Raw genomic sequence first — 24,111 nt, 5'->3', positions numbered from 1 at the left:
CACTGGCAATCACTAAAAATGTTAAACAAAATGATTTGAGCAGGCCTTGACAGTCGTTGCATGTTTACCGAAACACTATTGTTGCAGTAGAATAATGATCTTGCGTTACTTTAAAGATTATCTATTACACAAATTAAACAAGAAATCTCATTCAGTTCTCATGTAAACAATAACCCTGTGGTTTTTGTTTGTGCATTGTAAAAAGGAACTTTATCGTCAAAGAGGATCAAGACTTCAGTATTGTGAAAAAAAGCCAGTTGAATATTGTCTATCATATGCCCTTATAAATGTGAGCCAGTAGCTGAGTAGAATGCCAGAGCGAGGAACAGGGACGAATTGCGTCAAAAATGGTCAATTTAATCGTTTTGATAGAACAATAGTTTTTTAAGCCGCAAGAAGATCACATTGCTTAAGACGATGTTTGTGGGAAGAAAACAAAATTACCAAATTGCCAAAGGGAAGTTTATCATCCTCTCCTTCGTTAGAGAAAATAATGGTCTGTCCCGTATTAACTGAACATATTTTAAATAAATTATCAAACAAATTGCGGTGCTAATAAGGCCTATTCCTGATCAACGGCCTTTCTTTCAAATGTGCTAACATAATACTCGACTAGTGAAATGTTTAAAAAAAAGTACGAAAAGTCTGCGTTGAAGGTAAGGATTTTACTTTGCCGGAGAGCTCAAAGCTGTTAAGTTTTTTGTGAGTATGTGACTTAACTGAAATGATTTAGTCAACTCGGCGCAGGCTCACAGCTTTGAGCCCTCAAATTAAATACTTTATCTCTTGCTAAACTTTTCTTATTTTTTTGCGTTTGACTGCCGTTAAGATAAAATTAAATACCGCCAGTACAGTTTTGGATATTGTTGAGACGTTTTGTACTTGTATTTATCGTCAAAACGTACTCAGCAAGACACGAATGCGTAACAGACTTACACGGGGCCGGATACGATTCGCTTCGCTCTCGCTTTGCTAGATAACTCGAGAAAGAGGAAGGTCTTAACTTACAGACACTCGGCAGATCCACGGCAGTTTAGAGCGATTGCCAAACAAAAATGAGGAATAATCTCAATGGATTTGGTTGTCTTGATCGATTCGACAAATTTATATTCGATTCAGCTCAATTTGTTAATTGACCGAACGTTTCTTGAAGAGAGATTCTCAGTAAGCAAAAACAGGCAGATCCTTTTGTTTATTTTATTGCTTTCAGAAGTGATTTACATTTCTACTGAAATGTTACCAAACATGATACGTGATTCTATAATTCGCCTGTCTTGAGTGCACTAGAGTTTTCTATTTTAAAGCTTTATAATGAGGTTTTAGAGATTTGCGGTACAAGTGGTGAGCGCTTCTAAGGAAAATCGTTAAGTCGGCTAATTAATCGAACTAAAACTTCAAGTAAAATAGTTCATCCACAGCGGCTTATGCTATTTTTTCTGGAACGCTGTCAAATATTCCCGGCCGTATCATTGAAATATTTAGTTAGGTTCAAGGTACAAATTGCAAATGTTTTCCTTTGTTCTAACGGAAGAGGCTTCCTTTAAGACGAGAAAAGTCTTGTAAGCGAAAAAGTAAACAAGAACTTCTGACTATACTTTTATTAGTAGGATGAGCAGTGTTAAGAAACAGTTGTGAATCTGTCCTCCAAGCGCTCACGATGTTTTCGTCGGTCATCCAAGTTTGTTTTTCGTTGTTGGTGCTGATTTTATCGACCATTAGCCCAGCTGAATCAGGCAACAGTAGCAAGGGGTCCGCTTCCCCGACTAACAGTAAATGTCAAAATCTCATTTACAACACTTTCAGCGCGGGGCCCAACAAAGAGGTGAAGAAACTCTTGCAAGAAATGAAACTACAACTTTCGGATCTCCAGAAGAAAATAGAGGCACTCACAGGGAACAAAACAACTGGTAAAGGTGACTGAAACGCCCGTTGTTGTCCGAATAAAAGCGATTTTAAAATGTTACAAAATTTCTTGAGTTTTTGACAATTAATTAACAGAGAGATTTTAAAGAGAAAAACAAATTTAACCATTTTTTTTCTGGAGCTTTCCGTGCACAGGAATGCCGCTTGTTTTTATAATATTATTCATTTTAAACTTCACAACTTCAATTAACTTTATTCCTTGATGATAATGTAACCTATTTATAAATCGAAAGGTTGAATCGCTTTAATTTTGTATTTCTAGATAAATTCACATAAAAAATCCGGGATAAAAATGAAATGGGCTGTCAAAAGAATGTTGCAAAAAGTTTTGCTATTTTTCATTAAAACGAGTATCGAGCGCTTCTCAGTGAAGAGATGTCGCTTTCTTATTATATGTTTTCACTGATGAGTTAACTTCACCTTGTAATTGTTTTTATATGCAAGTTTGGGAAGCTATATTATTTACAATTCACGGTTGATCAACTTTGATTGCTACCATCGCTAGTATGAAATGTCAGTCGTCTCCTCCCCCTAACCCACAGGCATCGCGTGTTAACTAGTAACTTGTTTTGCTTTGCTTATGGTTTTCAGATCACAAGAAGAACTGTGCTGAGCTGTACAAATCTGGAAGGAAGATCAGTGGTGTTTATACAATCGATCCTGATGGTTCAGGCCCATTTGATGTGTTCTGTGACCAAACAACAGCCGGTGGGGGGTGGACAGTGTTCCAGAAGAGACTGGACGGCTCGGTCAATTTCTACCGCGGCTGGAACGACTACAAACTGGGCTTTGGTAACCTGAATGGCGAGTTTTGGCTGGGACTGGACAAGATAAACCGGCTGACTAGAAGCGCACGAAACAGACTTCGTGTGGATCTGGAAGACACAAAAGGGAAGACTGCCTATGCTGAGTACGATTACTTTGCTGTTACAAGCGAGAGATCTAAGTATCAGCTGAGCCTTGGAACTTACTCGGGTGAGCACTCTTTTAAAGCAAACGCGTCCCTCCTCGTCCCAATGGGGGCCCTTCACCTGCTCCTTCGAGAAAGGAGGAAAAGCGACTGTGCGAATGCGGTCAAAACAACACAGCGCTATCCATAAGTGGCCTGTGTCTTCAGATCAGTAGTCAATAAAAATTTGAACCGTTTGAGAGCCACGCTAAAACACTTTTCAGGATATCAGCATTCACGATAATCAATATGGGTTTCTGTGGTTGTTTATCTTCTAGGAACTGAACGTAAAATGTAAAATTTTCTTTTAGGAACTGCTGGAGATTCCCTTTCTACTCATCGTGGCTACGCATTTTCAACCAAAGATCGGGACAATGACAGCTGGTCGAGTAACTGTGCTGTGTCCTACAAAGGAGCCTGGTGGTACACTCAATGTCACCATTCCAATCTGAACGGCTTGTATCATCATGGCAAGCACTCATCAGCCGCTGACGGTGTCAACTGGTATCATTGGAAAGGATATAAGTACTCCGCGAAGAGAGCTGAGATGAAGATCAGACCAGAGAAGTTTTAAACTTGTGCCTTTGCATTTTTATTACCAACTCTGGTTCCAAAGAGCTCTTCAGTATATAATCACAAAACAGAGCGGGAATCATTTCTGTTTCATTATTGTAATGGGTATTTTTGGTGAATAAAGCTGTGTATCTGAAAACTTAACTTCTCTGTTCAGTCTTCTTTCGTTTTTTTTTTTTTTATCTCTTTGTCGTTTCTATTTTTTTTTTTTTTTTTATTGCTTAAATTACAGATTTGTATTTACGAAAATACTAATACAAAATTTACAAGAAAACGCCATAAAAGAAAAAGAAAAGAATACAAACAGCAAATTAAGAATGGACAACAGCTATCCCAGGTGATAAGTTGCTGTAGTGAAAGGAGAGTGTACTGTAGTGAAAGGAGAGTTTGTCTTTTTACCTCGCAATATGATATTTGATTTCATAAGCCAGTGCTTTTGATCGTTTACACAAGAAATCCCGTGGACAAAGATTTGTCATTTACTTTACAATGATAAAGAAGATGTTTGCATTCATGTATTACATAATTTGTCAAAGTGCGAAAAAATTGAGCATCAGAATTTCCGAAAAGAATTTCTTTTATTTCTAGCGGCCTGGTCCAGAGCAGTTTATTACCGAATACAGCTTCGAGCTGAAGATCTGTCTTTAGCTTTTATGGCTAACGTTACGTTTTATGCAACTCGTACGCACTCATCTTTTCCTACCATCTGTTTTTCTTTACGAGAAAAAAAAAACATTCTTTCACAGATGTGGACTACATAATGACACACTGTTCTCGTGTTAATTATTTGACCAAATCATGGATCAAAAGTAAGTCAAAGATCGTTTTGTTGATGGCTGTCCTTAATGCGTGAAATTTTTCCTCAGAGACCAACACCTCCCAACTTATTTCATCCAGAATATAAGATCACAAGTATATTAGTAGTACATGTAAGACTTCACCAAGTGTCACCCTCGTTAAGGAATTTTTTGTTTAGGTAAATGATAAAACCTTTAAAATTATTTCAGTAGGGGCAATAATGATATTTTGAAAACTATCTGCAGAAGGGATTTCCCTTATCTGTCGAAATTTGGAAACTTTTGTGTGAGGAACAAGACAACCTGTAAAAAATCCACAATATTTTACAGCATGGATGGATCAATAATATTGTCAGCCATTTTCTGCATGTGCCTTCCTCCACGGGGGAAATGAAAAACAGATTCAATGATATTAAGTGGAAATAATAATTGAGCCAGCATGCAGTAACAGGGAAAACTCTTTGGTAACCATGTCAGTTTTGTGGGACAAGCATGATTTCTAAGGGTAGCTATGGGCAATGAGAGCCAAATCAAATGGCAAAGCATCTTTCAGTACAAAAGTTTCAGAACCTTTGGGTATACGTATACCCCACAAGTTTGCCTATCAACACAATATACAGGGGACATGACCATGCAAGTGATTCAAATAGCATTTAATAATTCAATTTCATAGCCTGTTAAGTGTCAGCGCCAACTAATAACAGCTACTCTCCACTGAGATCCTAAAATGAAATGCACACCCTGGGCAGTAAATCAAATCTCCACAGTTGATGCCTTTCTGTGAGTTTGGTACCCTGTTTAAGTGAGCTTTCAGCGTATGTAGAAGCTTCACAACAAAATAAAATGATGAAAGGTGGAAAGGACTACATTATTTTTTTGGGAATGATCAGTGTATTCAGTCAGTGACACAAGCAATTACTCAGAAAAAAGACATGCTAGTTTTTATTATAAATTTCAAAGTCTTAACAACAGAAGTTTTCAACTTTAGGAATTTTACTTGTCTGCCTTACATTCAAAATATATAACATGTCATGAAATCTATACTTGTCTGCTACTGGGCACGCAAGTTGTCTTAAGCGGCTTGGTCAGAATTCGTCCATCTGCTACGTGTATTCATGCATGTGTTTGTGCTAAAGGGAACAAACTGATCATGACTTTTGGAAGTGTCCTGTCCCGGTTCATATATGTTCTCTGCCAGTTTGCTGACAAGAGCGAAGCTGTTACATTGCATCAACACAAAGATCCTGCAATACAAATACAGCAAATTGTTTAATTTAATTAAGGGTGTGCAGGAAGAGGTGAGTAAAACAAATTTTGTTTTAGTCACATGACACACCAAGCTGGTAGCTCATATATGTACATGGAAATGAATGCACAATGTGCAATAGTATTTAATAATTCACCCAGTACAAGGAAGAGGCAGACTGTGCTGTGTGATACTGATTGGCAGCAAAAAAAAGAGTAGGAAATACAGCAAACAGGGCAGAGAGATCTTTTGTTTGCACCTTACGCATTACTGGATATACAAAAAGATAAATGATGATGATGACACTTTATTATGCTATAAAAATTTTACAACTACATGTAACCTGTATTCACCTTTTTTCAAGCAAACTGGATTGCATTTTCCATGGTCCAACCCTTTTGATCAGTCTTTCCAGCAAAGACCTGTTTTCATTTTCAGAAGGACAGTCCAGTCATTTCACAACTATGGTACGTATTCTGCACCAACTCCCAGAAGTGAACAAACCTAATATAAACAACAAAATTCAAACTGTTTGAATGTAATGTAACACTTACATGTATACTAAGTCAATGGCTTCAAATCCTAATTTCTACATACCAAATGTGAGAACAGATTATGGCAAACATCCATTTAAGGTTGCCGCATTGCCAAAATTTGGGGGGAGATTCCTACTGACTTACAAACTCTCAGCCATTTTCAATTCAAGAAACAACATAAAAAGATTCTATTATGGTCTCAAAAGTAAGTATCATACATAAACTATCTCTATATAGCTAGCCATGGCACTTAATTCACCTTAAGCTTAACCTTTAAATTCATGAAAGGAATGGTTACTGAACTGAACTGGCACCACACTTTATCAACACACAGATCACAGAAATTAAATGTGCTAGAAGACTGGAAAATTGCAGCAGTTTCATACAGCTCTTAATTTCCTACAATGAGGTAAGCAATACCTGTTTAAACTTTGCTCGCACTTTCTCAAGATTAGCAAACAGCTCTTCATTTGTGGGATCATTGAGAGGAAGTGCCAGAATCATCTTCTCCAAAGTTTCCAACAATTTAATACACCTGTAAAACAAATTTCATGGGATGAAATCCACAGTGCTCAATATTTTTATCTGTAATCACCAAATGTCTGTGTCAAGTCAAGTAAGAAACTCACATTCCAATAATATTTTTGTCAATTAAGTTATGAGTCAAACTATAGTACACCATTAAACTACAATAGGTTCATGTAACAAACATCTTGCTCACTGCTTGGATATAAATGTCAATGAGTGGTATAATTAAGAGCAAATGTGATGTTTAAAGATGTATTTTAACAGTCAGTGACAGGTATACTCACTCCCACAGACAAATAATCTGTTCCGAGTTCCGCCAAATTATTTTAAATCCTTCATTTAATTTCTATTTTCCTTTGTTTTTGTATATGGTATTGAATGATAAGAAAGAAAAATATAAAATTGAATCTAAAGATATACAGTTGGACCTCGATTTAATGCAACTCTATATAACAAAGTCATCGATATAACAAACGATATTCTCCAGCCCGGCCTTTTAAAACGTATGAAACAGAACCTTGATGTAACAAACCAATTTCCTAGTCTGTTGGCACTTTGTTAAATCAAGGGTCCACTGTACATGTACATAGCTACTTGAAATAGCTATGCAACACGGGTGTCTCGAAAACGAAGACCTCTAAAACGAAGACCCTAAGACCCTAAGACCCCGAAAACTCGAAAACGGAGACCCCCAAAATTTCCAAGTATAAGTACAAAAAAATAAAATAGCAAAAACCAAAATACATTTTTTCATACCTCAAGTGAAATTTAATTCCTTTCTGTGGTCCTACCATGGTTATCCGCCATCTTGAGCTGAGCAGCCACGTTTCTTGGAATACTGACCGGAAGTGTGTTTCCCGCTCCACTGGACCGGAAGCGCATTTCTGAATGTCTCAGTTGCGCTGCTGGGTTTTTATTTAATAACCAACTAGCAAAAGAAACGAGTGTTAAATCCCTCCTTCTCAGAACTACAACCACGCGATCGTGAGAGCAAAAGAAATGAAGCCAAGGCTTTCTACTTTGAAAGTTGCTGTAATGATTTTGAAGTTCTTCAATCCCGAGTGTCGATTCCTATTTTTAACAAAATTCATCAGTCTCCCTGTAAAATAGGCCTTATCACGGTTTTCGACGCCATTTTGACGAGTAGGCAGACTGGCTTGAAATAATAGTGTTTGTATGGAAATCCGATGTCAAATAATTTTCATAAAACATCGCTTCTGAAATATTCATGAATTGGAAACTCTTGGTACTAGGAAAAGGATTTTAGGAAAAAAATTGGAGGGATGTGAGCTGTGCCAGAAAGCGTCCAGTCGTGTTTTGAACTTTTGATACATTTCCCTGTATTTTTTCCCGTGAACTATGGGTTGGCAGCAGTTCACGGCTGGTTTGCTATAGAGATAAATGTGTGGATGTACTCTGGATTGAAGAACCTCAAAATCATTACAGCAACTTTCATAATAGAAAGCCTATGGTTGTAATTCCCAGAAGGAGGGATTTAACACTCGTTTCTTTGTACAGTAGTTGGTAATTAAATTAAAACCTAGCAGCGCAACTGAGACGTTCGGAAACGCGCTTCTGGTCCAGTGGAGCGGGAAACACACTTCCGGTCAGTATTCCAAGAAATGCGGCCGCTCAGCTCAAGATGGCAGATAACCATGGTAGGACCACAGGAAGGAATTAAATTTCACCTGAGGTGTAAATTAATGTATTTTTATGTTATTTTATTTTTTTGTACTTGCACTTGGAAGTTTTGGGGGTCTTCGTTTTCGAGTTTTCGGGGTCTTGGGGTCTTAGGGTCTTAGGGTCTTAGGGTCTTAAGGTCTTCGTTTTAGAGGTCTTCGTTTTCGAGACACCCTATATGCAACACATTACACTAGTTTGTTAAAAATGTTATTTCAAGCTTGAGGATAGGTTGACTGCATTTTGCAAAATTTTGACATGAATCCAGCTTTTTAAGGCTGATTTTAGCCCAAAAGTGGTGGGGTATTACTGCAACTCCATTAATGAGAAAAATAACACAAATAATTTAATTATTACCTTGGTTTTGCATTAGGGTTTTCTAGCAAAATTTCAAGCCACATTGTGACAAACCCAAGATAGAATCCAACCTGAAAAACAAAGAACTCCATAAAGATATATGATAATGTACAGGTGTATGACCCAGCAATTCGAGACTACTCACTCGAGGGTGCATTCATCACTGGACATGCTTGTTAGTGGTAATAATTATATTATAGTGTAAAATTAATCAAAATCAATCATCAGAAAACTAACCACGTATAGTTGAACCTCTGAAATACAGATTCCCCATAGGGAAACATCAAAGTGTCCCGATGGGGAGGTGACAGCATTATAGGTGTCATGGATGGGATACCATTTTAAAGGCTTCATGACAGCATCTGGTGACCCAGAATTGTATTGAAGGCTTATCTAGAATTTTTTAGTAGATGTCATTGATTGAAACAAATTTGAATAGCTTACAACAAATTAATTTAGACTCATCCTAAATTATCTCCCCATACAAATCATTGTTGTACAACTGCAACACACAGAACACAATGTTGAGAGAGAGGTGTCCATAAGCAGAGGTTCAACTGTACCTTGTTATGGGAAATAACAAAGATGATTGATGAAAATATTCAAGTACACTGTTATGTATGCGTTCATTGTTCTAGACAGAAAAATTTCTGTGACAATATCATCAGTGAAAGTATGAATTTGAGGATAACAGGTATCACATGCAGCAGTAATCACAAGCCTCTAAGTGTGAATTTTGTGTATACAGGCGAAGCTATTATAAGCGACCACCTCAGGAATTAAAAAAATAGGCCCGCGATGCGTGCGTGTAGCTACTGCATTCTTGTTTCCATTGTTATGTGGATACGGTGCTGTTTAGTATGGACAGCTATTTTCGAAAAGGTTGTCGTACGCGTACGCTTGGGTACTCAAAGAGCGACAACCTTTTTTGAATTAGCTGTATACAGCTATTTCATCTAAGGTTGTCGCGGCTCAAGTGTACACACCCAGACCGCAAAGGAGCATGTGAGGTAAAAAGTAAAAATAAGTGGTTATTCGACAAATGACTGACATACTGCAAGATAGACATTGTTTGGGGCTCAGCCCAAACAATAGCTTTGTATGACTCGACAATATCTTTTCGAAATTTTATTTTCAATGGATTTTTCTCAGAACGCTCAGATGCAGCTAACAATGACATAAACATGAGGCATTGTTTTCTCATCAAGAGATAAAAGTCCTTGTGTAAGTGGCGTCTGATTTGCTGTTCATGAGGTACAAAAATAATCTGATGTAGATGCCGCTAACAATAACATAAACATGAGGCATCGTTTTCTCATCAAGATATAACTCCTTGTGTAATTGCCGTAGATGCGGCTAACAATAACATAAACATGAAGCATTGTTTTCTCATCAAGATTTAACTCTTGTGTAACTGGTGTCTGGTTTGCTTTTAATAGATATGTTAAAAGGGTTAATTACTACATTAGTTTCCGTAATGGATATCTCTGTAATGCGTGTCTTCAGATAAGACCTTTAGATGTCGTGCGTGTCAAAGATCGTTCATTCCTGTGTTATCCTTTGTGAAAGCAAGAGCAACCCACCCTCCTCACCCGGGTTTAGGGTGTTGTCTCTTCAGTAGTATTACATTAAGAATAAGCATCCGTTTACCTCATCTGCTGAGTCTGTTTGTGGTAGTAATTACACTAGTATTTGTATTTGAGACAAAAAGACGTACTACCAGATTCAAAGTAAGAAAAGCTCTAAACAATAAGTTTGTTTGTATAACCTGTAAAGTCTATCGAAATTGGATGCTTATCAAATTTACTACCGGTGTTATCGTGCGCCAAGAAAATCAATCGTGATCCCAAGGTCTCCGAAAGCCGCTTCGGCATGTTTGTAAAATCACAAGCGGACCACCCTCTGTTTGTGCCGTGTAATGACTGTTTGCAACTCGAGACCTTATATTCACGCGACACGATCGGTTGAAATTATTACTGAGTAGAGATATTTAAAGACGCCTTTTACCTTTATGTTGAAAAAACGTTTCAAGGAAATGTTGATTGAGTAACATGTGGTGTTTTTTTTGCCATTCCGAGCCGTAGAAACCCTTCTCTGGCGGGTTTACTGTTCAACAGTGTTGCCGGCGCCAAGAAAATCGATCGCGATCCCAAGGTCTCCGAAAGCCGCTTCGGCATGCTTGTAAAATCACAAGCGGACCACCCTCTGTTTGTGTCGTGTAATGACTGTTTGCAACTCGATACTTTATATTCACGCGACATGATCGGTTGAAATTTTTACTGAGAGGAGATATTTAAAGACGCCTTTAACCTTTATGTTGAAAAAACGTTTCAAGGAAAGGAAATGTTGATTTAACCACGCGTGGTGTTTTTTTGCCATTCCGAGCCGTAGAAACCCTTCTCTGGCGCGTTTACTGTTCAACAGTGTTGCCGGCTCTAGTTCAGCCGGTACTAGAGTCTCAAGTCTCAAGTTGCAAACAGTCATTACACCACACAACAGAGGGTGGTTAGCCTGTGGTAAAATCGACTCTATCCATCAAACGGTAAAATCGACTCTATCCATCAAACCGATAACATAGTAGCTACTCGCCCATGCGCAGTAGCTACAAAAAGTGGTCGTAACTAGAGCTGGTTACTTACAAGAATGCAATCCCAAAAGCGACCAAAAGCTGAAGCTGGTCCCCTACCAGAGCTTTTATAAGCATAAAGCTTTGTTCCTTGGTCTCAAGGTAACACTCTTGATCCAGCCATAAATTCTCTTGAATTTTTAGATTCGAGATCTTAATCTATGAATATCGTTAGACAGTGCAATATTACTGTTAATGTGATCACAAAGTGTACACTATTATGAAAGAGTTGCCATAATACGTTTCAGAATATTTGAGTGGTCACTTACAAGAGCTTAAAAACAAAGGAAACCGACCAGTTGGTAATTCTCAAAAGTGGTCACAGTGGCTTATAATGGGAGTGGTCACTTACGAGAGCTTTTGATAACAGACTTTAAGTGACCATAAATTCAAACAGGATTTCGCAATGGTAGTCGTAACTAGAGCTGGTCACTCACGAGAGTGGTCGCAATGAGAGCTTTGACTGTAATAATATTGAAACAAATGGCTGTTTCTATCTCACCTTATATTAATAAATTATTGTCCTATTGTGTGGCCAACTCTTTTAAGTGGTCACTTGCCATTTCTCTAAGGGAAGCCAAACAGAAGGGGTTTGACTATGGTTTCATACCAAACAATACGCAATCTTGATTCAATTTCAAACAAAATCCCATAAATTATGCTATAAGTCCTGTGTTTTGTTTAGAAACTCTTGGGTTAGTCCTTATATAATCTTTGAAAATCTATGGCCATGTTTGGCTATGTTCAGAAATACATTGTAGTCACAACATCTTCAAAAATTTAGATGCTACTCAGTGCTAGTCACAAGAGTAGATACAAAAATCTCAAGGACTTAGCTGGCGAAAGCTGGCAGGTATAATAATATTATTACAAGAATTCATGGCAATCTTTAGGTAAACTTTAGGAGTAAGCTACTGGTCGTCAGCCAACAGACTACCAAAAATCGGCTCACTATTGGCCAACAGTGCAGGAACAGCATTTACCATGAGTGTTTGTTTAAAATTATGGCCAGTTTTGCAAAAATTATCATCAAATCATTGGATTTGTCTGTCGGTATTCTGCTGCTAACCTGTGGGTCAAGTGTTGGTTAGCTATTGACTGATAGTTGGCTGACAGTTGCTTAGGGGAAGCTGTTCTTCATAATAATAAATTTCGCTTTCTAAAAGGTCTCTTACCACGCGAAATAAATAACGAAGAACATGATTATGATGAAAAATTACCCATTCCGTTTCTGTCCATAACAGATATGGTTCTATCAGGAGTAAATTGGGCAAGATTTCTGCACAGCCCCATACATTAATTATGTATACATTTTGCGACTCAAACTCTATTCATGCTCGTTCTTTGTGTAAGAAGGTTAGTGTGACAGTGATGCATGTATAATTGATGTATGGGGCTGTGCGGAAATCTTTCCGTAAATTGACCTCAGATATTACAGTATATGTCAATATTATTAAAATGTAACGAAACGACTACAGTGTAGTGGTGCTGAGTGTACTCAGGTGTACTTGGCTGTGAAACGGCTAGCTGGTAACCGTACGCGTCAGAACATACCCCGGGGAACACACACATTCGTGAACAAAGGTTTTAAAATAATATTTCACACAGCCACCCCAGCATGTCAACAATTATTTCAAGAGTTCTATTTTATATTTAATCTTAAAATAGATACAAACCTCACGACCAACTTCACAGCCTTTCAACAAACCCAACTGTCGACCTTCCTGTAAACCTTTGACTTTCCCATCCTTGTAGCCTTCCTTAAATCCTTTGTCGTAGAACCTTAAAAAAAGGAAATCTCTGTTCATTTTTCTTCCAATTTTACGGAATCAGAAGAATATTAAGGCACCTTTCCTCGAGAAAAACTACTGCATCAAAAGCATCATCTATCTCATCCCTGTACGCCATCTTGGATTTCGTTACCCAAGGAGCATTGCTGGTGTGGTGATAGCCATTTTTCCATGTCTTTCAGTCAGAATGGTTTTGTCAATTAAAATGCCAGTTATTCACTTACCCACACTTAACGGAAGCGTTCTGTATCAGACGGTGACTGGACTGAGCTGAAGCCTTGAGTGAATTCTTGAGTTAGAATCGAGCTGAATCTACAGTAGTCAACAGACATCTCGGACTGATAAAAAAAACTAATCAAATTTTACTTTGTCATTTGACATTTTCTCTCTAAAATCTCCACACTTCAGGTCACTTTGAGGATAGTTAAAGGATGTAGAATGTACTTTCAAATGTAGTTATATAAAGGACTCGAAAAGGCGCATTCAACCATGAAGTGGGATTATTGACTTTCATTTCTTTTTTATATCATTATTTCCAGTTTTTCGGCTTTATTTCACATTATGATCACATTATTTTATCCGGCTTGCACTGCCAACGACGTCAGTTCACGGACTGCCCAACTGTTTATTTAATGTTACATAAATATTGAAGCTTGAACTGAATAAAATCAGTTTCGTTGTGAATTTTAATGAACTATACATATAAAGTGAGGGTAAACAGTTTTTGAAACTCCAATTTTAACAGAGAAAAACAATCACAGTATATAGTTAAGCGAATATGTCTGATGAAATTTTTCTCCAAAACTGATTTTTCTCCAGTACTGAGGGCCGTTGCAAAGTTTGCTGACATGCGGTCTAGGTAAACAACAAAGTAAATATTTTGAAACGCGAAAAAGAAACGAATGAATCTAAGGAAGACGAACAAGGAAAACGAAAAGGAAAACGAGTTTTCAAGTCATCCTTGCCTCTTTAACTTAAACTATGGCGGAAAAATTCTTGCTATGGTTTTTAATAGTTATGTGGCAAAATGGAACACTCTATTGGTTCGGAAGGTTCGTTAGCATGTGCTTTTGGTCGCCTGTCGTGGACTGCATAAAACCCGAAGCATAAAGCGAGGCCTGTCACGACGTTGGACTTTAATGTGAGTTCCCTCAAGGAAATCCTTCATAACTGACCATAATCGGTAAGATATATAGTAAAACGTTTTTTCCCAACGAGAGAGATGCTTTAACAGGCCTAAATCAAGTTTTCCAGTTTTTTTTTTCTGAAAATAATAAGCCTGTTTCTGATACGACGGCGTGTTTACCAATAAAAGACTTCATAATTCAGTTTTGATGATGAACGGCCAACTCTTAAGCGGAAGGGAAGTCGCGCGTGCGATCGAAATGATTTTAACCTGATTATTTCACTTTCCGGTTACACGTAACTTTGCTATTTATTACGTCTCGGTACAGTGTTTTAAATTCTAGTACCAGTATCAATTCAGTTTTAATCTCGGTTGCTCCCCTCAAAAGAAAGTTTCTAAATCAGTGGATAATTTTAGAGTTAGATGCAGAAATGGCGCTAACTTAGTAATTTACTGGACACTTTTTTTCTTTAATGAATTAATAAGAAAATCGGCATCTTGTGGAAAGAGCAATGATGATCGTTACAACACGCTGGCGTGTTCAACTTAACTGTCAAGGGAACCTGCATGACGAATTGTTTTGAATTCCAATTTTGGAGATCGTTCTTATAAATGTTCCCTTATGAACGGCCCGGTCGGTCGCACCAATTCGCGGTTTCTTGTTGTTTCGCTTGATCGGAAAATAGCGCCTGAAAACGGGTTCATTTTTTAAGACATTGACAATATGATATTTATTGTAAAGTAGTTGAATTAATATCTTGTGTTTGCTCCTGTCTTTGTAGGGATCAAAACTCAACTAAAGTATTTTTGTGAGCAATAGACTTTAAATTCTCTGAGGTCCAGGTTTTTCCGAAAAGAAAATTGTCGACTACTCCTGACTACTCGCTATCAGCTGTTCACTGAAATGTAAACTTCATCAACTATCTGAGGAATATAATATAAGAGACTGATGCGAACAAACAAAATAATCCGGGTCCAGGGTATGTCAATTCAATGTCATTTAATTAGGTTTACTCTGAGTTTAATTCATCATTAGGGGTAAGAGTCTGGCAAAGACTTGAAAAGGAGAACATCTTTCGGTGACTGCGAACTCTGCTCCGCCGGGTCACTTGCCAGGGGATTATCCTTACACGCAATTTACTAAATTTCAATGTTAGCGGGATGAAGAAAAGGGCTAGACATCTGGGAATGAGATCGTCCGGGTTGAGGGTCTTAATTTAACCGTCATCTGAAAAGAAGCACCGTGGAATTACTACTAGAATAGGGAGTAAGCCTGGGCTCGTTTTTCTCAGTTTCCATTTTTCTTTTTCATCGCCATCTTCTTCTTCTTCTCCACCAATTCCGCCAGACCAAACCATCATGCTAAAGAATAACAACAATCGAGTCAATTTCATTACGTGGAAATTCATTCAGATAAGTTCAAGGTACAAATTGCAAATCTCTTCTAACGCGAAAAGTCTCGTGAACCAAAGTTCAACAAAATTGATGTAAGCCTACGTCATTCCCACCTGCTCGGTGTCGGTAAAAAACTGTGTCAGCAGCAACTGTGGCCTCATTAAGACACTCGTTCACATGCTCACGATGTCTTTTTCTATCTCAGGTTGTTTTTCGTTGTTGGTGTTGATTGTATCGACCTTCAGCCCAGCTACGAACGCTAAATGTGATTGCAACACTGTGTGCAACCTTGTGAAAGGCATGAAAATGCAGCTCACAGACATTCAGAAAAAATTGGGAAGCGGGAATCAAGGTGAGAAATTGTACTGCAATTTCACTTGTGAACAGGAAGTTCATTCCTGGTGATGATCTTCAGAGAACCATTCAAGGGATAATTCAGATCAAATTCGATGTCTGTTTTTCTTTTTTTCAGTTTACAAGAACTGCGCTGAGCTGTACAAATCCGGCAGAAAGATCAGTGGTGTTTATACAATCGATCCTGATGGTTCAGGCCCGTTTGATGTGTTCTGTGACCAAACAACAGCCGGTGGGGGATGGACAGTGTTCCAGAAGAGGCTAGACGGCTCGGTTAACTTCTACCGCGGCTGGAACGACTACAAACTGGGCTTTGGTAACCTGAATGGCGAGTTTTGGCTGGGACTGGACAAGATAAACCGGCTGACTAATAGCGCACGAAACAGACTTCGTGTGGATCTGGAAGACACAAAAGGGCAGACGGTCTATGCCGAATATGATCACTTCACTGTTAAAAGCGAGAGAACTAAATATCAGCTGAGTCTTGGAACTTACTCGGGTGAGCACTCTTTTAAGGCAAGTGAGTCCCTTATCCTTCCAAGGGGTGCCCTTCGTCTCCTCCCTCAAGAAAGGAGGAGAAGCGACTTTGCAAATGCGGTTAAAACAACACAGCGCTAATCAGAAGTGGCCTGTGTCTTCAGATCTGTATTAATTCAGCCGGAAACGTTTGTGAGCCACGCTAAAACACCTTTCACTGTCTGAGCACTCATGATAATCATCATGGGATTCTGTGGTTGTTCATTTTCTTGGAACTGAATGTAAAATGTAAAATTTTCTTTTAGGAACTGCTGGAGATGCCCTTTCTGGTTATCGTGGCCACTCATTTTCAACTAAAGATCGGGACAATGACAGATGGTCGAGAAACTGTGCCGTGGTCTTCAAAGGAGCCTGGTGGTACGGTTCCTGTCACCTTTCCAATCTGAACGGCTTGTATCACCATGGACACCACTCATCATACGCTGACGGTGTCAACTGGTATCATTGGAAAGGATATCACTACTCCGCCAAGAGAGCTGAGATGAAGATCAGACCAGAGAAGTTTTAAACTTCTGACTTCTGTCTTCGCGTCTTCATAACCACCTCTGGTTCGGAGCGGGAATCATTTATGTTTCATTATTGTAATGGCTATTTTGGTGAATAAAGCTGAGCATCTCAGTGAAAACTTAACATCTCTGTTCAGTCTTCTTTCGTTTTTTTTTTTTTTATTTATTTATTTATTTTTTTTTATCTTTCTCAGTTTTTGCTTCTTTCACGGTTAGCAGACCAGTAACAAATGGAACGGACGAGGCATTTTAAAATCTCCTTTAAAACACGGCAATACGTAAGGGAAATATTAAGTTAAGTTCAGCGTTGGGCGGATTTGCTGAACAATCAGAAATCTTCATGGGACACTTTTACACCATCCGCGACTTCCTCACCCTGAAAAGACGAAAGACGCCAAGGTCTCAAAAGGGAGGTAAAATTTGAAATCTTTCAGCCTAGAAATGGTTTACCTGGAGATTTCGGAGAATTCATATCATAACACATCAGTGATGCTTGCAATCCTAGGATCGCTGTTTATATTTCTGCCAAAATCATAGCGAGGTTCGAATGTAAATGTGGTGTTACAAAAGACGACGTTTCGTGCAACATGAAAATTGCGACACTAGTAAAATGAAAAGTTTTCTTCGTCCATACTCTGCAATGGCAAGTATCCGGCTGCAACGTTGGTACTCAACACTGGTTCTTTACCATGAAACGACTAGGATCGGATTTCGGTTTAGTGCGTTATAGGCAAGATGACCAACATAAATAACTCCTCCCCACCCCCTCTAGATCTCTGGGATTGGATGCTCCCCATCACAGCATGGTTCCCCCTAAAAGTGATTTATATTACAAGGGATACATTGTAAAATTTGAAATTTTTACTCGAACTCATAAACAATTGGGGAGTTTCAAATATTTGAATATAATTTGGCAATTTTAATCGGCACTTGTTTTAAACAGAGAGAAAGTTGGGAAGTATTTAAAAATTCCTTGAACAAATACATCAGAGGCTATTATTAAGAGGTTAAAATTTTGGTTTGGCTACTGGTCTAAATTACCTTTCTTATCTTTGGCCACAAAACTATTGCTGTAGATCGGACCTTCAGATCAGAGTACGCAGGAGAACGAGTTTGAGTGCAAGTACGACTTTCAAATTTCAAATCAGTCTGGCATTCCCAGAACTCTCTCTCCTCAGTTCCCGTTGCGTCCTCGTACTTGTAGTCAAATCTGGAGGTCCCTATTCTTTTCAAGTAGCGGAAGCAATAACGATATGGAGCGAAAGACATGCTACAGGGGGTCAAATTGGACCCTTTTTCACTCGCGTAGGGAGGTTTCTGCATCTAAACAAGACAGGATTCTGTTAAAGATTGAACAGATTTACAAAAAAATCGATGCGCGTTGCAGTCAATCTTGCGCTATTCAGTGTTGGTTTGGTGAGCTTTTCCAATAATCATATATTTTGTCTTTTTGACATTTTATGTGGGTTTCGAATAGATAAGGATTTGGTAAAACATTTGACAATAAAAATCTGCGATAAAATATTGTAAAACATAGTACGACGTTTCGACATTTCCAGAACGTCATTATCAAGTGTAAGTAAAATAATGAAATCGAGTAAATATAGTGAAGAGATGAATAAATTGAAAGTTAAAGAAAGAGTTTGGCTCTAATGGAGTCGCTCTGGGGGTTTAAATTGGATCTTATTGTTCTTATGTACAACATCTCTTCACTATATATACTCGAATTTATTATTTTACTTTCACTTGATAGTGACGTTCTCGAAACGTCGAAACGTCGTGCTATGTTTTACAATATTTTATCGCAGATTTTTATTGTCAGATAATGTGGGTTTATTGGATTGGACCTTATCTCTGCTTTTATTTAACTTTTCTTCAAGAGTTGTGGGGCCATTGGCAGAGAGAGTAAGGGAGGTATCACTGATCAGCATACATAAGTACAAATGATGTGAGCTCACACTCTTGTAGGTCATTAATATAAATGAGAAACAATAAGTGTCCAAGTACAGCCGATCCTTGTGAGACCCCACAACTGATAGGAAGGTAGTCAGACAGAGTTCCATTGACATGAGTACTCTGAGATCGATTTGATAGATACAACTGCAAACTGGGCTTTGATAACCTGAATGGCGGGTTTTCGCTGGGACTGGACAAGATAAACCGCCTGAAAAGAAGTGCACAAAATAGACTTCCTGAGGATCTGGAAGACACAAAGAAAAGACTGAATCTGAATCTTGGAACTTACTCGGGTGAGCACTCTTTTAAAGCAAATGCGTCCCTCCTCGTCCCAAGGGTCGCGTCACCTCCCCTTTCGAGAAAGGAGGAGAAGCGACTTTGCGAATGCGGTTTATATCCAGAAGTGGCCTGTGTCTTAAGATCAGTAATCAATTTAAACTTGACGTTTCAGAGCCACGCTAAAGCACTTCTCAGGATCTGAGCATTCACGATAATGGGTTGCTGTTGTTGTTTATCTTCTTAGAACTGAATTTAAAATGAAACATTTTCTTTTAGGAACTGCTGGAGATTCCCTTTCTTATCATCGCGGCGTCCCAATTTCAACCAAAGATCGAGACAATGACAGCTGGTCGAGTTACTGTGTACAACGTACGGCCTTCTTTTATATGTCCAGAGAATATTAGTTAAGTTCGGTAAGCATTTCAACTAAAATTAGTTTTAAAGTAGAGCAAATAGCTAAACACGTCGTTATTAAAAATCCAGCCTAAGAAAGGATATTGAAACTCGGGAAATGAGACAACTGATAACACTAAGAGTTGGCTATTAGCATATTACCCTGGAACTGTACAATTATTACAGTAACTAACTCCCGAATGTTTACCGAAAGGTTGTTAGAACAGGAAAATCTAAGAACCTGTATTTAAAAAGCTTTCGTTCATAACGCAATAACGATCGGAACTTTTGCTATACGCTAACGGGTCGGCTTCATCTTTTACTCCAAAACACCTTACGAGCGCGGCTGAATAAACATTCATTTTGACGAGTAATTCACATGTAAAGATGATCAATTTCCTGAAAGCTCTAAACTAAAAACACTTCTCGATTTCTTAGAGATTGAATTTCTTACATGACGGAGAAATAGGCCTTGTGACAACCACCTCTTGTTCCAAAGAGTTCTTCAGTATATAATCACAAAACAGAGCGGTAATCATTTCTGTTTCATTATTGTAATAGATATTTTGGTGAATAAAGCTGAGTATCTGAAAACTTAACTTCTCTGTTCAGTCTTCTTTTGTTTTTGTTTTTTATCTCTTTCTAGGTTTTTTTTTAAATTTTTAAATTACAGATTTATAATTACAAAAACACTAATACAAAATTTACAACTGGGCGGTGAAAAACACTTAAAAGAAAGCAAAGAATAGAAACGACAACTTAAGTACACGAAATAAGTAAGGATAGACAACAGCTATTCAAGGTGATATGAGTTGGAGTAGAGGACCCACTTACTGTACAAAAGGAGCGTTTGTCTTTTCCCCTGCGTAGCAATATAAGGTTCGATTTCACAAGCCAATGTTTTTGTTCGTTTGCACCAAAAATCCCGCAGACGAAGAATTTTCATTTAATTTACAAAGATAAAGATGATGTTTCCATTCTAGAATTACATAATTTGTCAAAGTGTGAAAAAATTGAATATCATAAATTCCGAAAAGAATAACTTTTATTTCTAACGGCCTGATCCAGAGCATTTTATTACTGAATACACCTACGCAGTTATGTCTGACGTGAAGTTTTATGCAACTCGTACACGAACTTTGCACTCTCATCCTTTCCTACCATCTGTTTTTCCATAACCTTTTCATTTTTTCAAAGAATATAGTTTGAAACTTGTTTATTCTTTAATGCTTCTTTTCTAGAAAAACAAAAAACATTCTTTCACAGTTGTGGATATTTGACCAAACCATGGATCAAAACTAATTGAAACATCATTTCGTTGTTGGCTGTCTTTGCTGTGTGAAATCTTTCCTTTATTACTCAGGTTTTTCCCTCTCCTGCAGACTTAACGATTCTCTCGCGCTTGGAACAACTTTATACAACAGGAGAAATTAAAACCCAAATGGGCAACTCGCTGGTGGTAAAGAGCCGTCAGTGCCCGTCACTCCCCTGGAGATCAAACCACCAACTGGTATGCAGCAATGAAAATAACCTAAATTGAAAATTCCTTAAAACAATAAACTACAAGAGCTGCAAAGTCAGCATAATAATCAAGCCGTTCTTGGAGCACGTTCTAGTGCACTTTGAATAAAATTGCAAGGTCAGCAAGCGGCTGTTGAGGTGCTTACTCGGTATCATCAGGGTTTTTCATTGTTGTAGTGTTTGTGAAATGATGAAAGATTATAAAAAAATTGTTTTTGATCATGTAGACAAACTATAAACAGCTTCGTATACTCAGTTGTTGGGCAATACTTTTAGGCTAGCTGTGACGTCATAGTGGTAACCATGGCAACAGTCAGCCTTAAGAAAGGACCATTAAATTTCAGTTTTTGCAAATTATCTCAAAAACTAAGTCACTGACCTACCGTTTTTATTGCTTGGTGGGAAAGCTCTCTAAATTATTTAATTCCTTTGGTAATATCACAAAAAGTTATCCAGTAGATCTTGTGTTATTTCATAAAAGGCATTTTCTCATCTACAGAAAATTCTACTGCGTAACTTTCTCCTAGACGTTGAATGTGGTATGCATGCAACAATCAAGTCCCCTTTCGAGTCTCCTTGAAAACCATTCATACCGATTTCATTGAATTGCATTAGCATTGTTACAGTACCGCGTATAATTTCTTATGTCATTAGGGCGGACGTTGCTAACATGGTCTGTTTTCTTCTTCGACGACAGCATGCCAACCTTTTGCAAATGCAAGTTCAGTTTATTCCATTTAACCTCTCCGTTTGGATGCTGCTGATAAGTGGCAAGTGCACTTGTAGTGCCTAGAGTGATTATATGAAGCAGTGTGCTGTTGTAGATAACTCGTCTCTTCATGAGTCTATAAGGATCCGGGCGGCTTTTGCACCCACCACTATGCGTAAAATGGGCCAAAGATCGATTTAGTATGTACCTCCTTGGGACACCACGATTCACCATATATTTTTACGGTGCACAAACCACTTTTACCATTGTTTAACAAAGGTACGGCAAAGCTTCCACCACGAATCGGAAAGTGGGTTATGGACATGCAGAATGTAGACTTTGAAATAAAATATGAGCCCTGGAAAGATGAAGCTTATCCTCTCGATTTCTTGTTCAGATACCCACTATCTTTCATGGGAAACAATGAAACTGAGAAAGTTTTGAAAACAACCATTCTGCCCGAACCTGCAGTTGTATTGGATAGGATTAAGGAAGAGACACGGCGAGATGGAACTTTGTACAAATTGAGCCAGACCATTAGAAGAGTGGGAAAGCTGTCAGAAGGGATGTTGACTTGGCACCATTCTATCCTCTGAAAGAAGAGCTCTGTCAGGCACAAGGTCTTATATTCCGTATGGAAAGGATTGTCCTACCAACAAGCTTGCAGCAGAAAGTTATTAAGACAGATCACCAGTTGGGACACCGGGGGACGACAAAGACAAAACAAATGCTTCGTGCGAAGTATTGCCGGTTTCCTGGTATGAACATTATCATTGACCAAACAATATAGCCTACGTGTAGCCGTACCCACCCCCCGAAGGGTGGGTACGGCTACACGTAGGCTACAAACAATAGGACACTGATTTGATTATCAAGTTGCAACCGTAGACCGCAGGAAGAAAGCTATCAAAACATCCGTTATTGCCAAAGGACCATGGGAACAAGTCTCAGTTGATTTTGGTGGACCCTACCCCGATGAACATTATAACTTAATGCCTATTGACCAGAAAACCCGTTACCCAGAGGTAGAAGTTGTATCCTCAACCGGATTCAAACAGACTAAAGAAAAGCAGAAGATGTTTGCTCACCATGGTACCCCGAGACGAGTATTGTCAGACACTGGACCTCCGTTTAGCTCAAAAGCTGAATATTCGGACTTTGCGGAAGAAGAAGGATTTCAACATCCTCGAGTTACACCTGGACATCCCAGAGCGAATGGGCAAGTTTGTAGAAATTTATGTAAGTTGTCAACAAAACAGAGTAAATTGCCAATCTGCAAGGGAAAGCAGGACCTGAGAGGAACATGGCCTATCGAGGACATGTTGATGGCGTACAGAAATACACCACACCCAGCAACTGGCGTTTCACCTTATCAATACATGATGTACAGACCTATCAGAACCAAGCTTGGTCATCCCATATCGGACAGGGGAAGAAGCAAACAGGACAAACAGATCGATGAACTGAGGATAGACAGTACAAGGGGACGATGAAACGTCAGAACGCAAATTTCAAGGAGCACAACTTCATTTTAGGAGATTATGTCCTGCTAAGACAGAGGATGTGGGACAAATGGTCAACTCCATATGAACCTGTCTTCTACACCGTGACCAAGATCAGTGGCTCTACCATCACTGCGAGACGTATTACAGATGGCCGAGAGATTTGACAAGACTCAGGTCAGCTTAAATTAGCTTAAGCCATCATGCACCAGGACGATATGCGTGATCCAAGTAGCCATTGTGGGGATTGGAGAGAGTCACTTCTCAAGACTGCTGGCCAGTCAGTTATCTGAATCTGCTACCCAGCATACTTCTGAAGAGGAAACATCTATGCAAGAAAACCCAGCTGGGCAGGAGACAACTATGGAAGAGAGCTGCGCTGACATAACAAACGAATGGTGTTGACAGAAGCCCGCAGGAAGACTTACTACCAATGACTCCTGTAGTCCGAGAGACCACCAGGGTGCAGGAGAGCCTTGGAAGACCAAGGAGAATTCAGAAAAAACCTTTTTTGACTGATTATATCACATGAACAATTGCAGAGGGTACTTTTAGAAATTAAAGAATTAGGATTAAGGAAGAACATTAGGCACCGTAATGACAGTTGATAACAAAGTTACTATTGAGATGGGAACATGTTTTCCAATATAAGGATGGAACAGCTATCCCTAAAATGGGGTGGGGAGGGGGGGGGGGGGGGAGAGAGAGATATTGTATCCTGAGTGTGTTTACATGGAGTGTTTAGATCATTTCGGATTATATGAAGCAGATACAAGCCCTTTATATAAGGGAGAATTTGTTGTACAGTGTGCCATAGTTTTTTGGAAT

The 24,111-nt window shown here is 38.7% G+C and overlaps 4 protein-coding genes, 1 long non-coding RNA gene and 1 pseudogene across 9 annotated transcripts in view; 2 read left to right on the top strand and 4 right to left on the bottom strand.

The window, feature by feature from the left end:
• Nucleotides 1–24,111, bottom strand: part of LOC146472817 (protein LTO1 homolog) — a 74,144-nt gene that overhangs the window by 7,415 nt on the left and 42,618 nt on the right. The window lies entirely within an intron of this gene.
• LOC146472822 (microfibril-associated glycoprotein 4-like) lies at nucleotides 1,593–3,589 on the top strand. 2 transcript variants are annotated; one of them, XM_085119010.1, is made up of 3 exons: nucleotides 1,593–1,913; nucleotides 2,515–2,898; nucleotides 3,184–3,589. In XM_085119010.1, the coding sequence occupies exons 1-3, from the start codon at nucleotides 1,658–1,660 to the stop codon at nucleotides 3,444–3,446; spliced, it is 903 nt and encodes a 300-aa protein (XP_084975136.1). In that variant the 5' UTR covers nucleotides 1,593–1,657; the 3' UTR covers nucleotides 3,447–3,589. The 2 variants fall into 2 exon arrangements, with proteins under 2 accessions (XP_084975136.1, XP_084975137.1); XM_085119011.1 differs by having other exon boundaries at nucleotides 1,602–1,907.
• On the bottom strand, nucleotides 4,881–13,159 carry LOC146472821 (protein LTO1 homolog; annotated as a pseudogene). Its single transcript, XR_014866496.1, has 6 exons — nucleotides 13,065–13,159; nucleotides 12,892–12,997; nucleotides 8,590–8,660; nucleotides 6,445–6,559; nucleotides 5,842–5,992; nucleotides 4,881–5,486 (listed from the first exon to the last, which is right to left on the bottom strand). The product of XR_014866496.1 is annotated as a protein LTO1 homolog (transcript).
• LOC146472802 (protein LTO1 homolog) overlaps nucleotides 4,881–24,111 on the bottom strand; it is a 188,647-nt gene continuing 169,416 nt past the window's right edge. The window contains exon 7 of the mRNA XM_085119055.1: nucleotides 4,881–5,396. The gene's annotated coding sequence lies outside the window, so the exon portion shown is untranslated. The remainder of the gene's footprint in view (nucleotides 5,397–24,111) is intronic.
• Nucleotides 4,881–24,111, bottom strand: part of LOC146472807 (uncharacterized) — a 151,299-nt gene continuing 132,068 nt past the window's right edge. For all 3 annotated transcript variants that reach the window (XR_014866498.1, XR_014866497.1, XR_014866499.1), the window contains one exon: nucleotides 4,881–5,453. This is a non-coding gene — a long non-coding RNA (uncharacterized LOC146472807). The remainder of the gene's footprint in view (nucleotides 5,454–24,111) is intronic.
• On the top strand, nucleotides 15,324–17,030 carry LOC146472820 (microfibril-associated glycoprotein 4-like). Its single transcript, XM_085119048.1, has 3 exons — nucleotides 15,324–15,878; nucleotides 15,999–16,379; nucleotides 16,663–17,030. Exons 1-3 carry the CDS (start codon nucleotides 15,704–15,706, stop codon nucleotides 16,923–16,925), a joined length of 819 nt encoding a protein of 272 aa, XP_084975174.1. The 5' UTR covers nucleotides 15,324–15,703; the 3' UTR covers nucleotides 16,926–17,030.

Source organism: Pavona decussata, unplaced genomic scaffold (assembly GCF_977016875.1).
Source record: "Pavona decussata unplaced genomic scaffold, jaPavDecu1.1 SCAFFOLD_96, whole genome shotgun sequence".
Classification (NCBI taxonomy): Eukaryota; Metazoa; Cnidaria; class Anthozoa; order Scleractinia; family Agariciidae; genus Pavona; species Pavona decussata.
The sequence above is the reverse complement of the archived record's forward strand: the minus strand, read 5'-3'. Positions and strand labels throughout refer to the sequence as shown.

Coding starts and splice junctions, on each gene's coding strand:
- LOC146472820 (XM_085119048.1), top strand. CDS start 15,704: ATGCTCACGATGTCTTTTTCTATCTCAGGTTGTTTTTCGTTGTTGGTG. Junction 15,879..15,998: donor ATTGGGAAGCGGGAATCAAG/GTGAGAAATTGT, acceptor TCTTTTTTTCAG/TTTACAAGAACTGCGCTGAG. Junction 16,380..16,662: donor GAGTCTTGGAACTTACTCGG/GTGAGCACTCTT, acceptor ATTTTCTTTTAG/GAACTGCTGGAGATGCCCTT.
- LOC146472822 (XM_085119010.1), top strand. CDS start 1,658: ATGTTTTCGTCGGTCATCCAAGTTTGTTTTTCGTTGTTGGTGCTGATT. Junction 1,914..2,514: donor GAACAAAACAACTGGTAAAG/GTGACTGAAACG, acceptor TATGGTTTTCAG/ATCACAAGAAGAACTGTGCT. Junction 2,899..3,183: donor GAGCCTTGGAACTTACTCGG/GTGAGCACTCTT, acceptor ATTTTCTTTTAG/GAACTGCTGGAGATTCCCTT.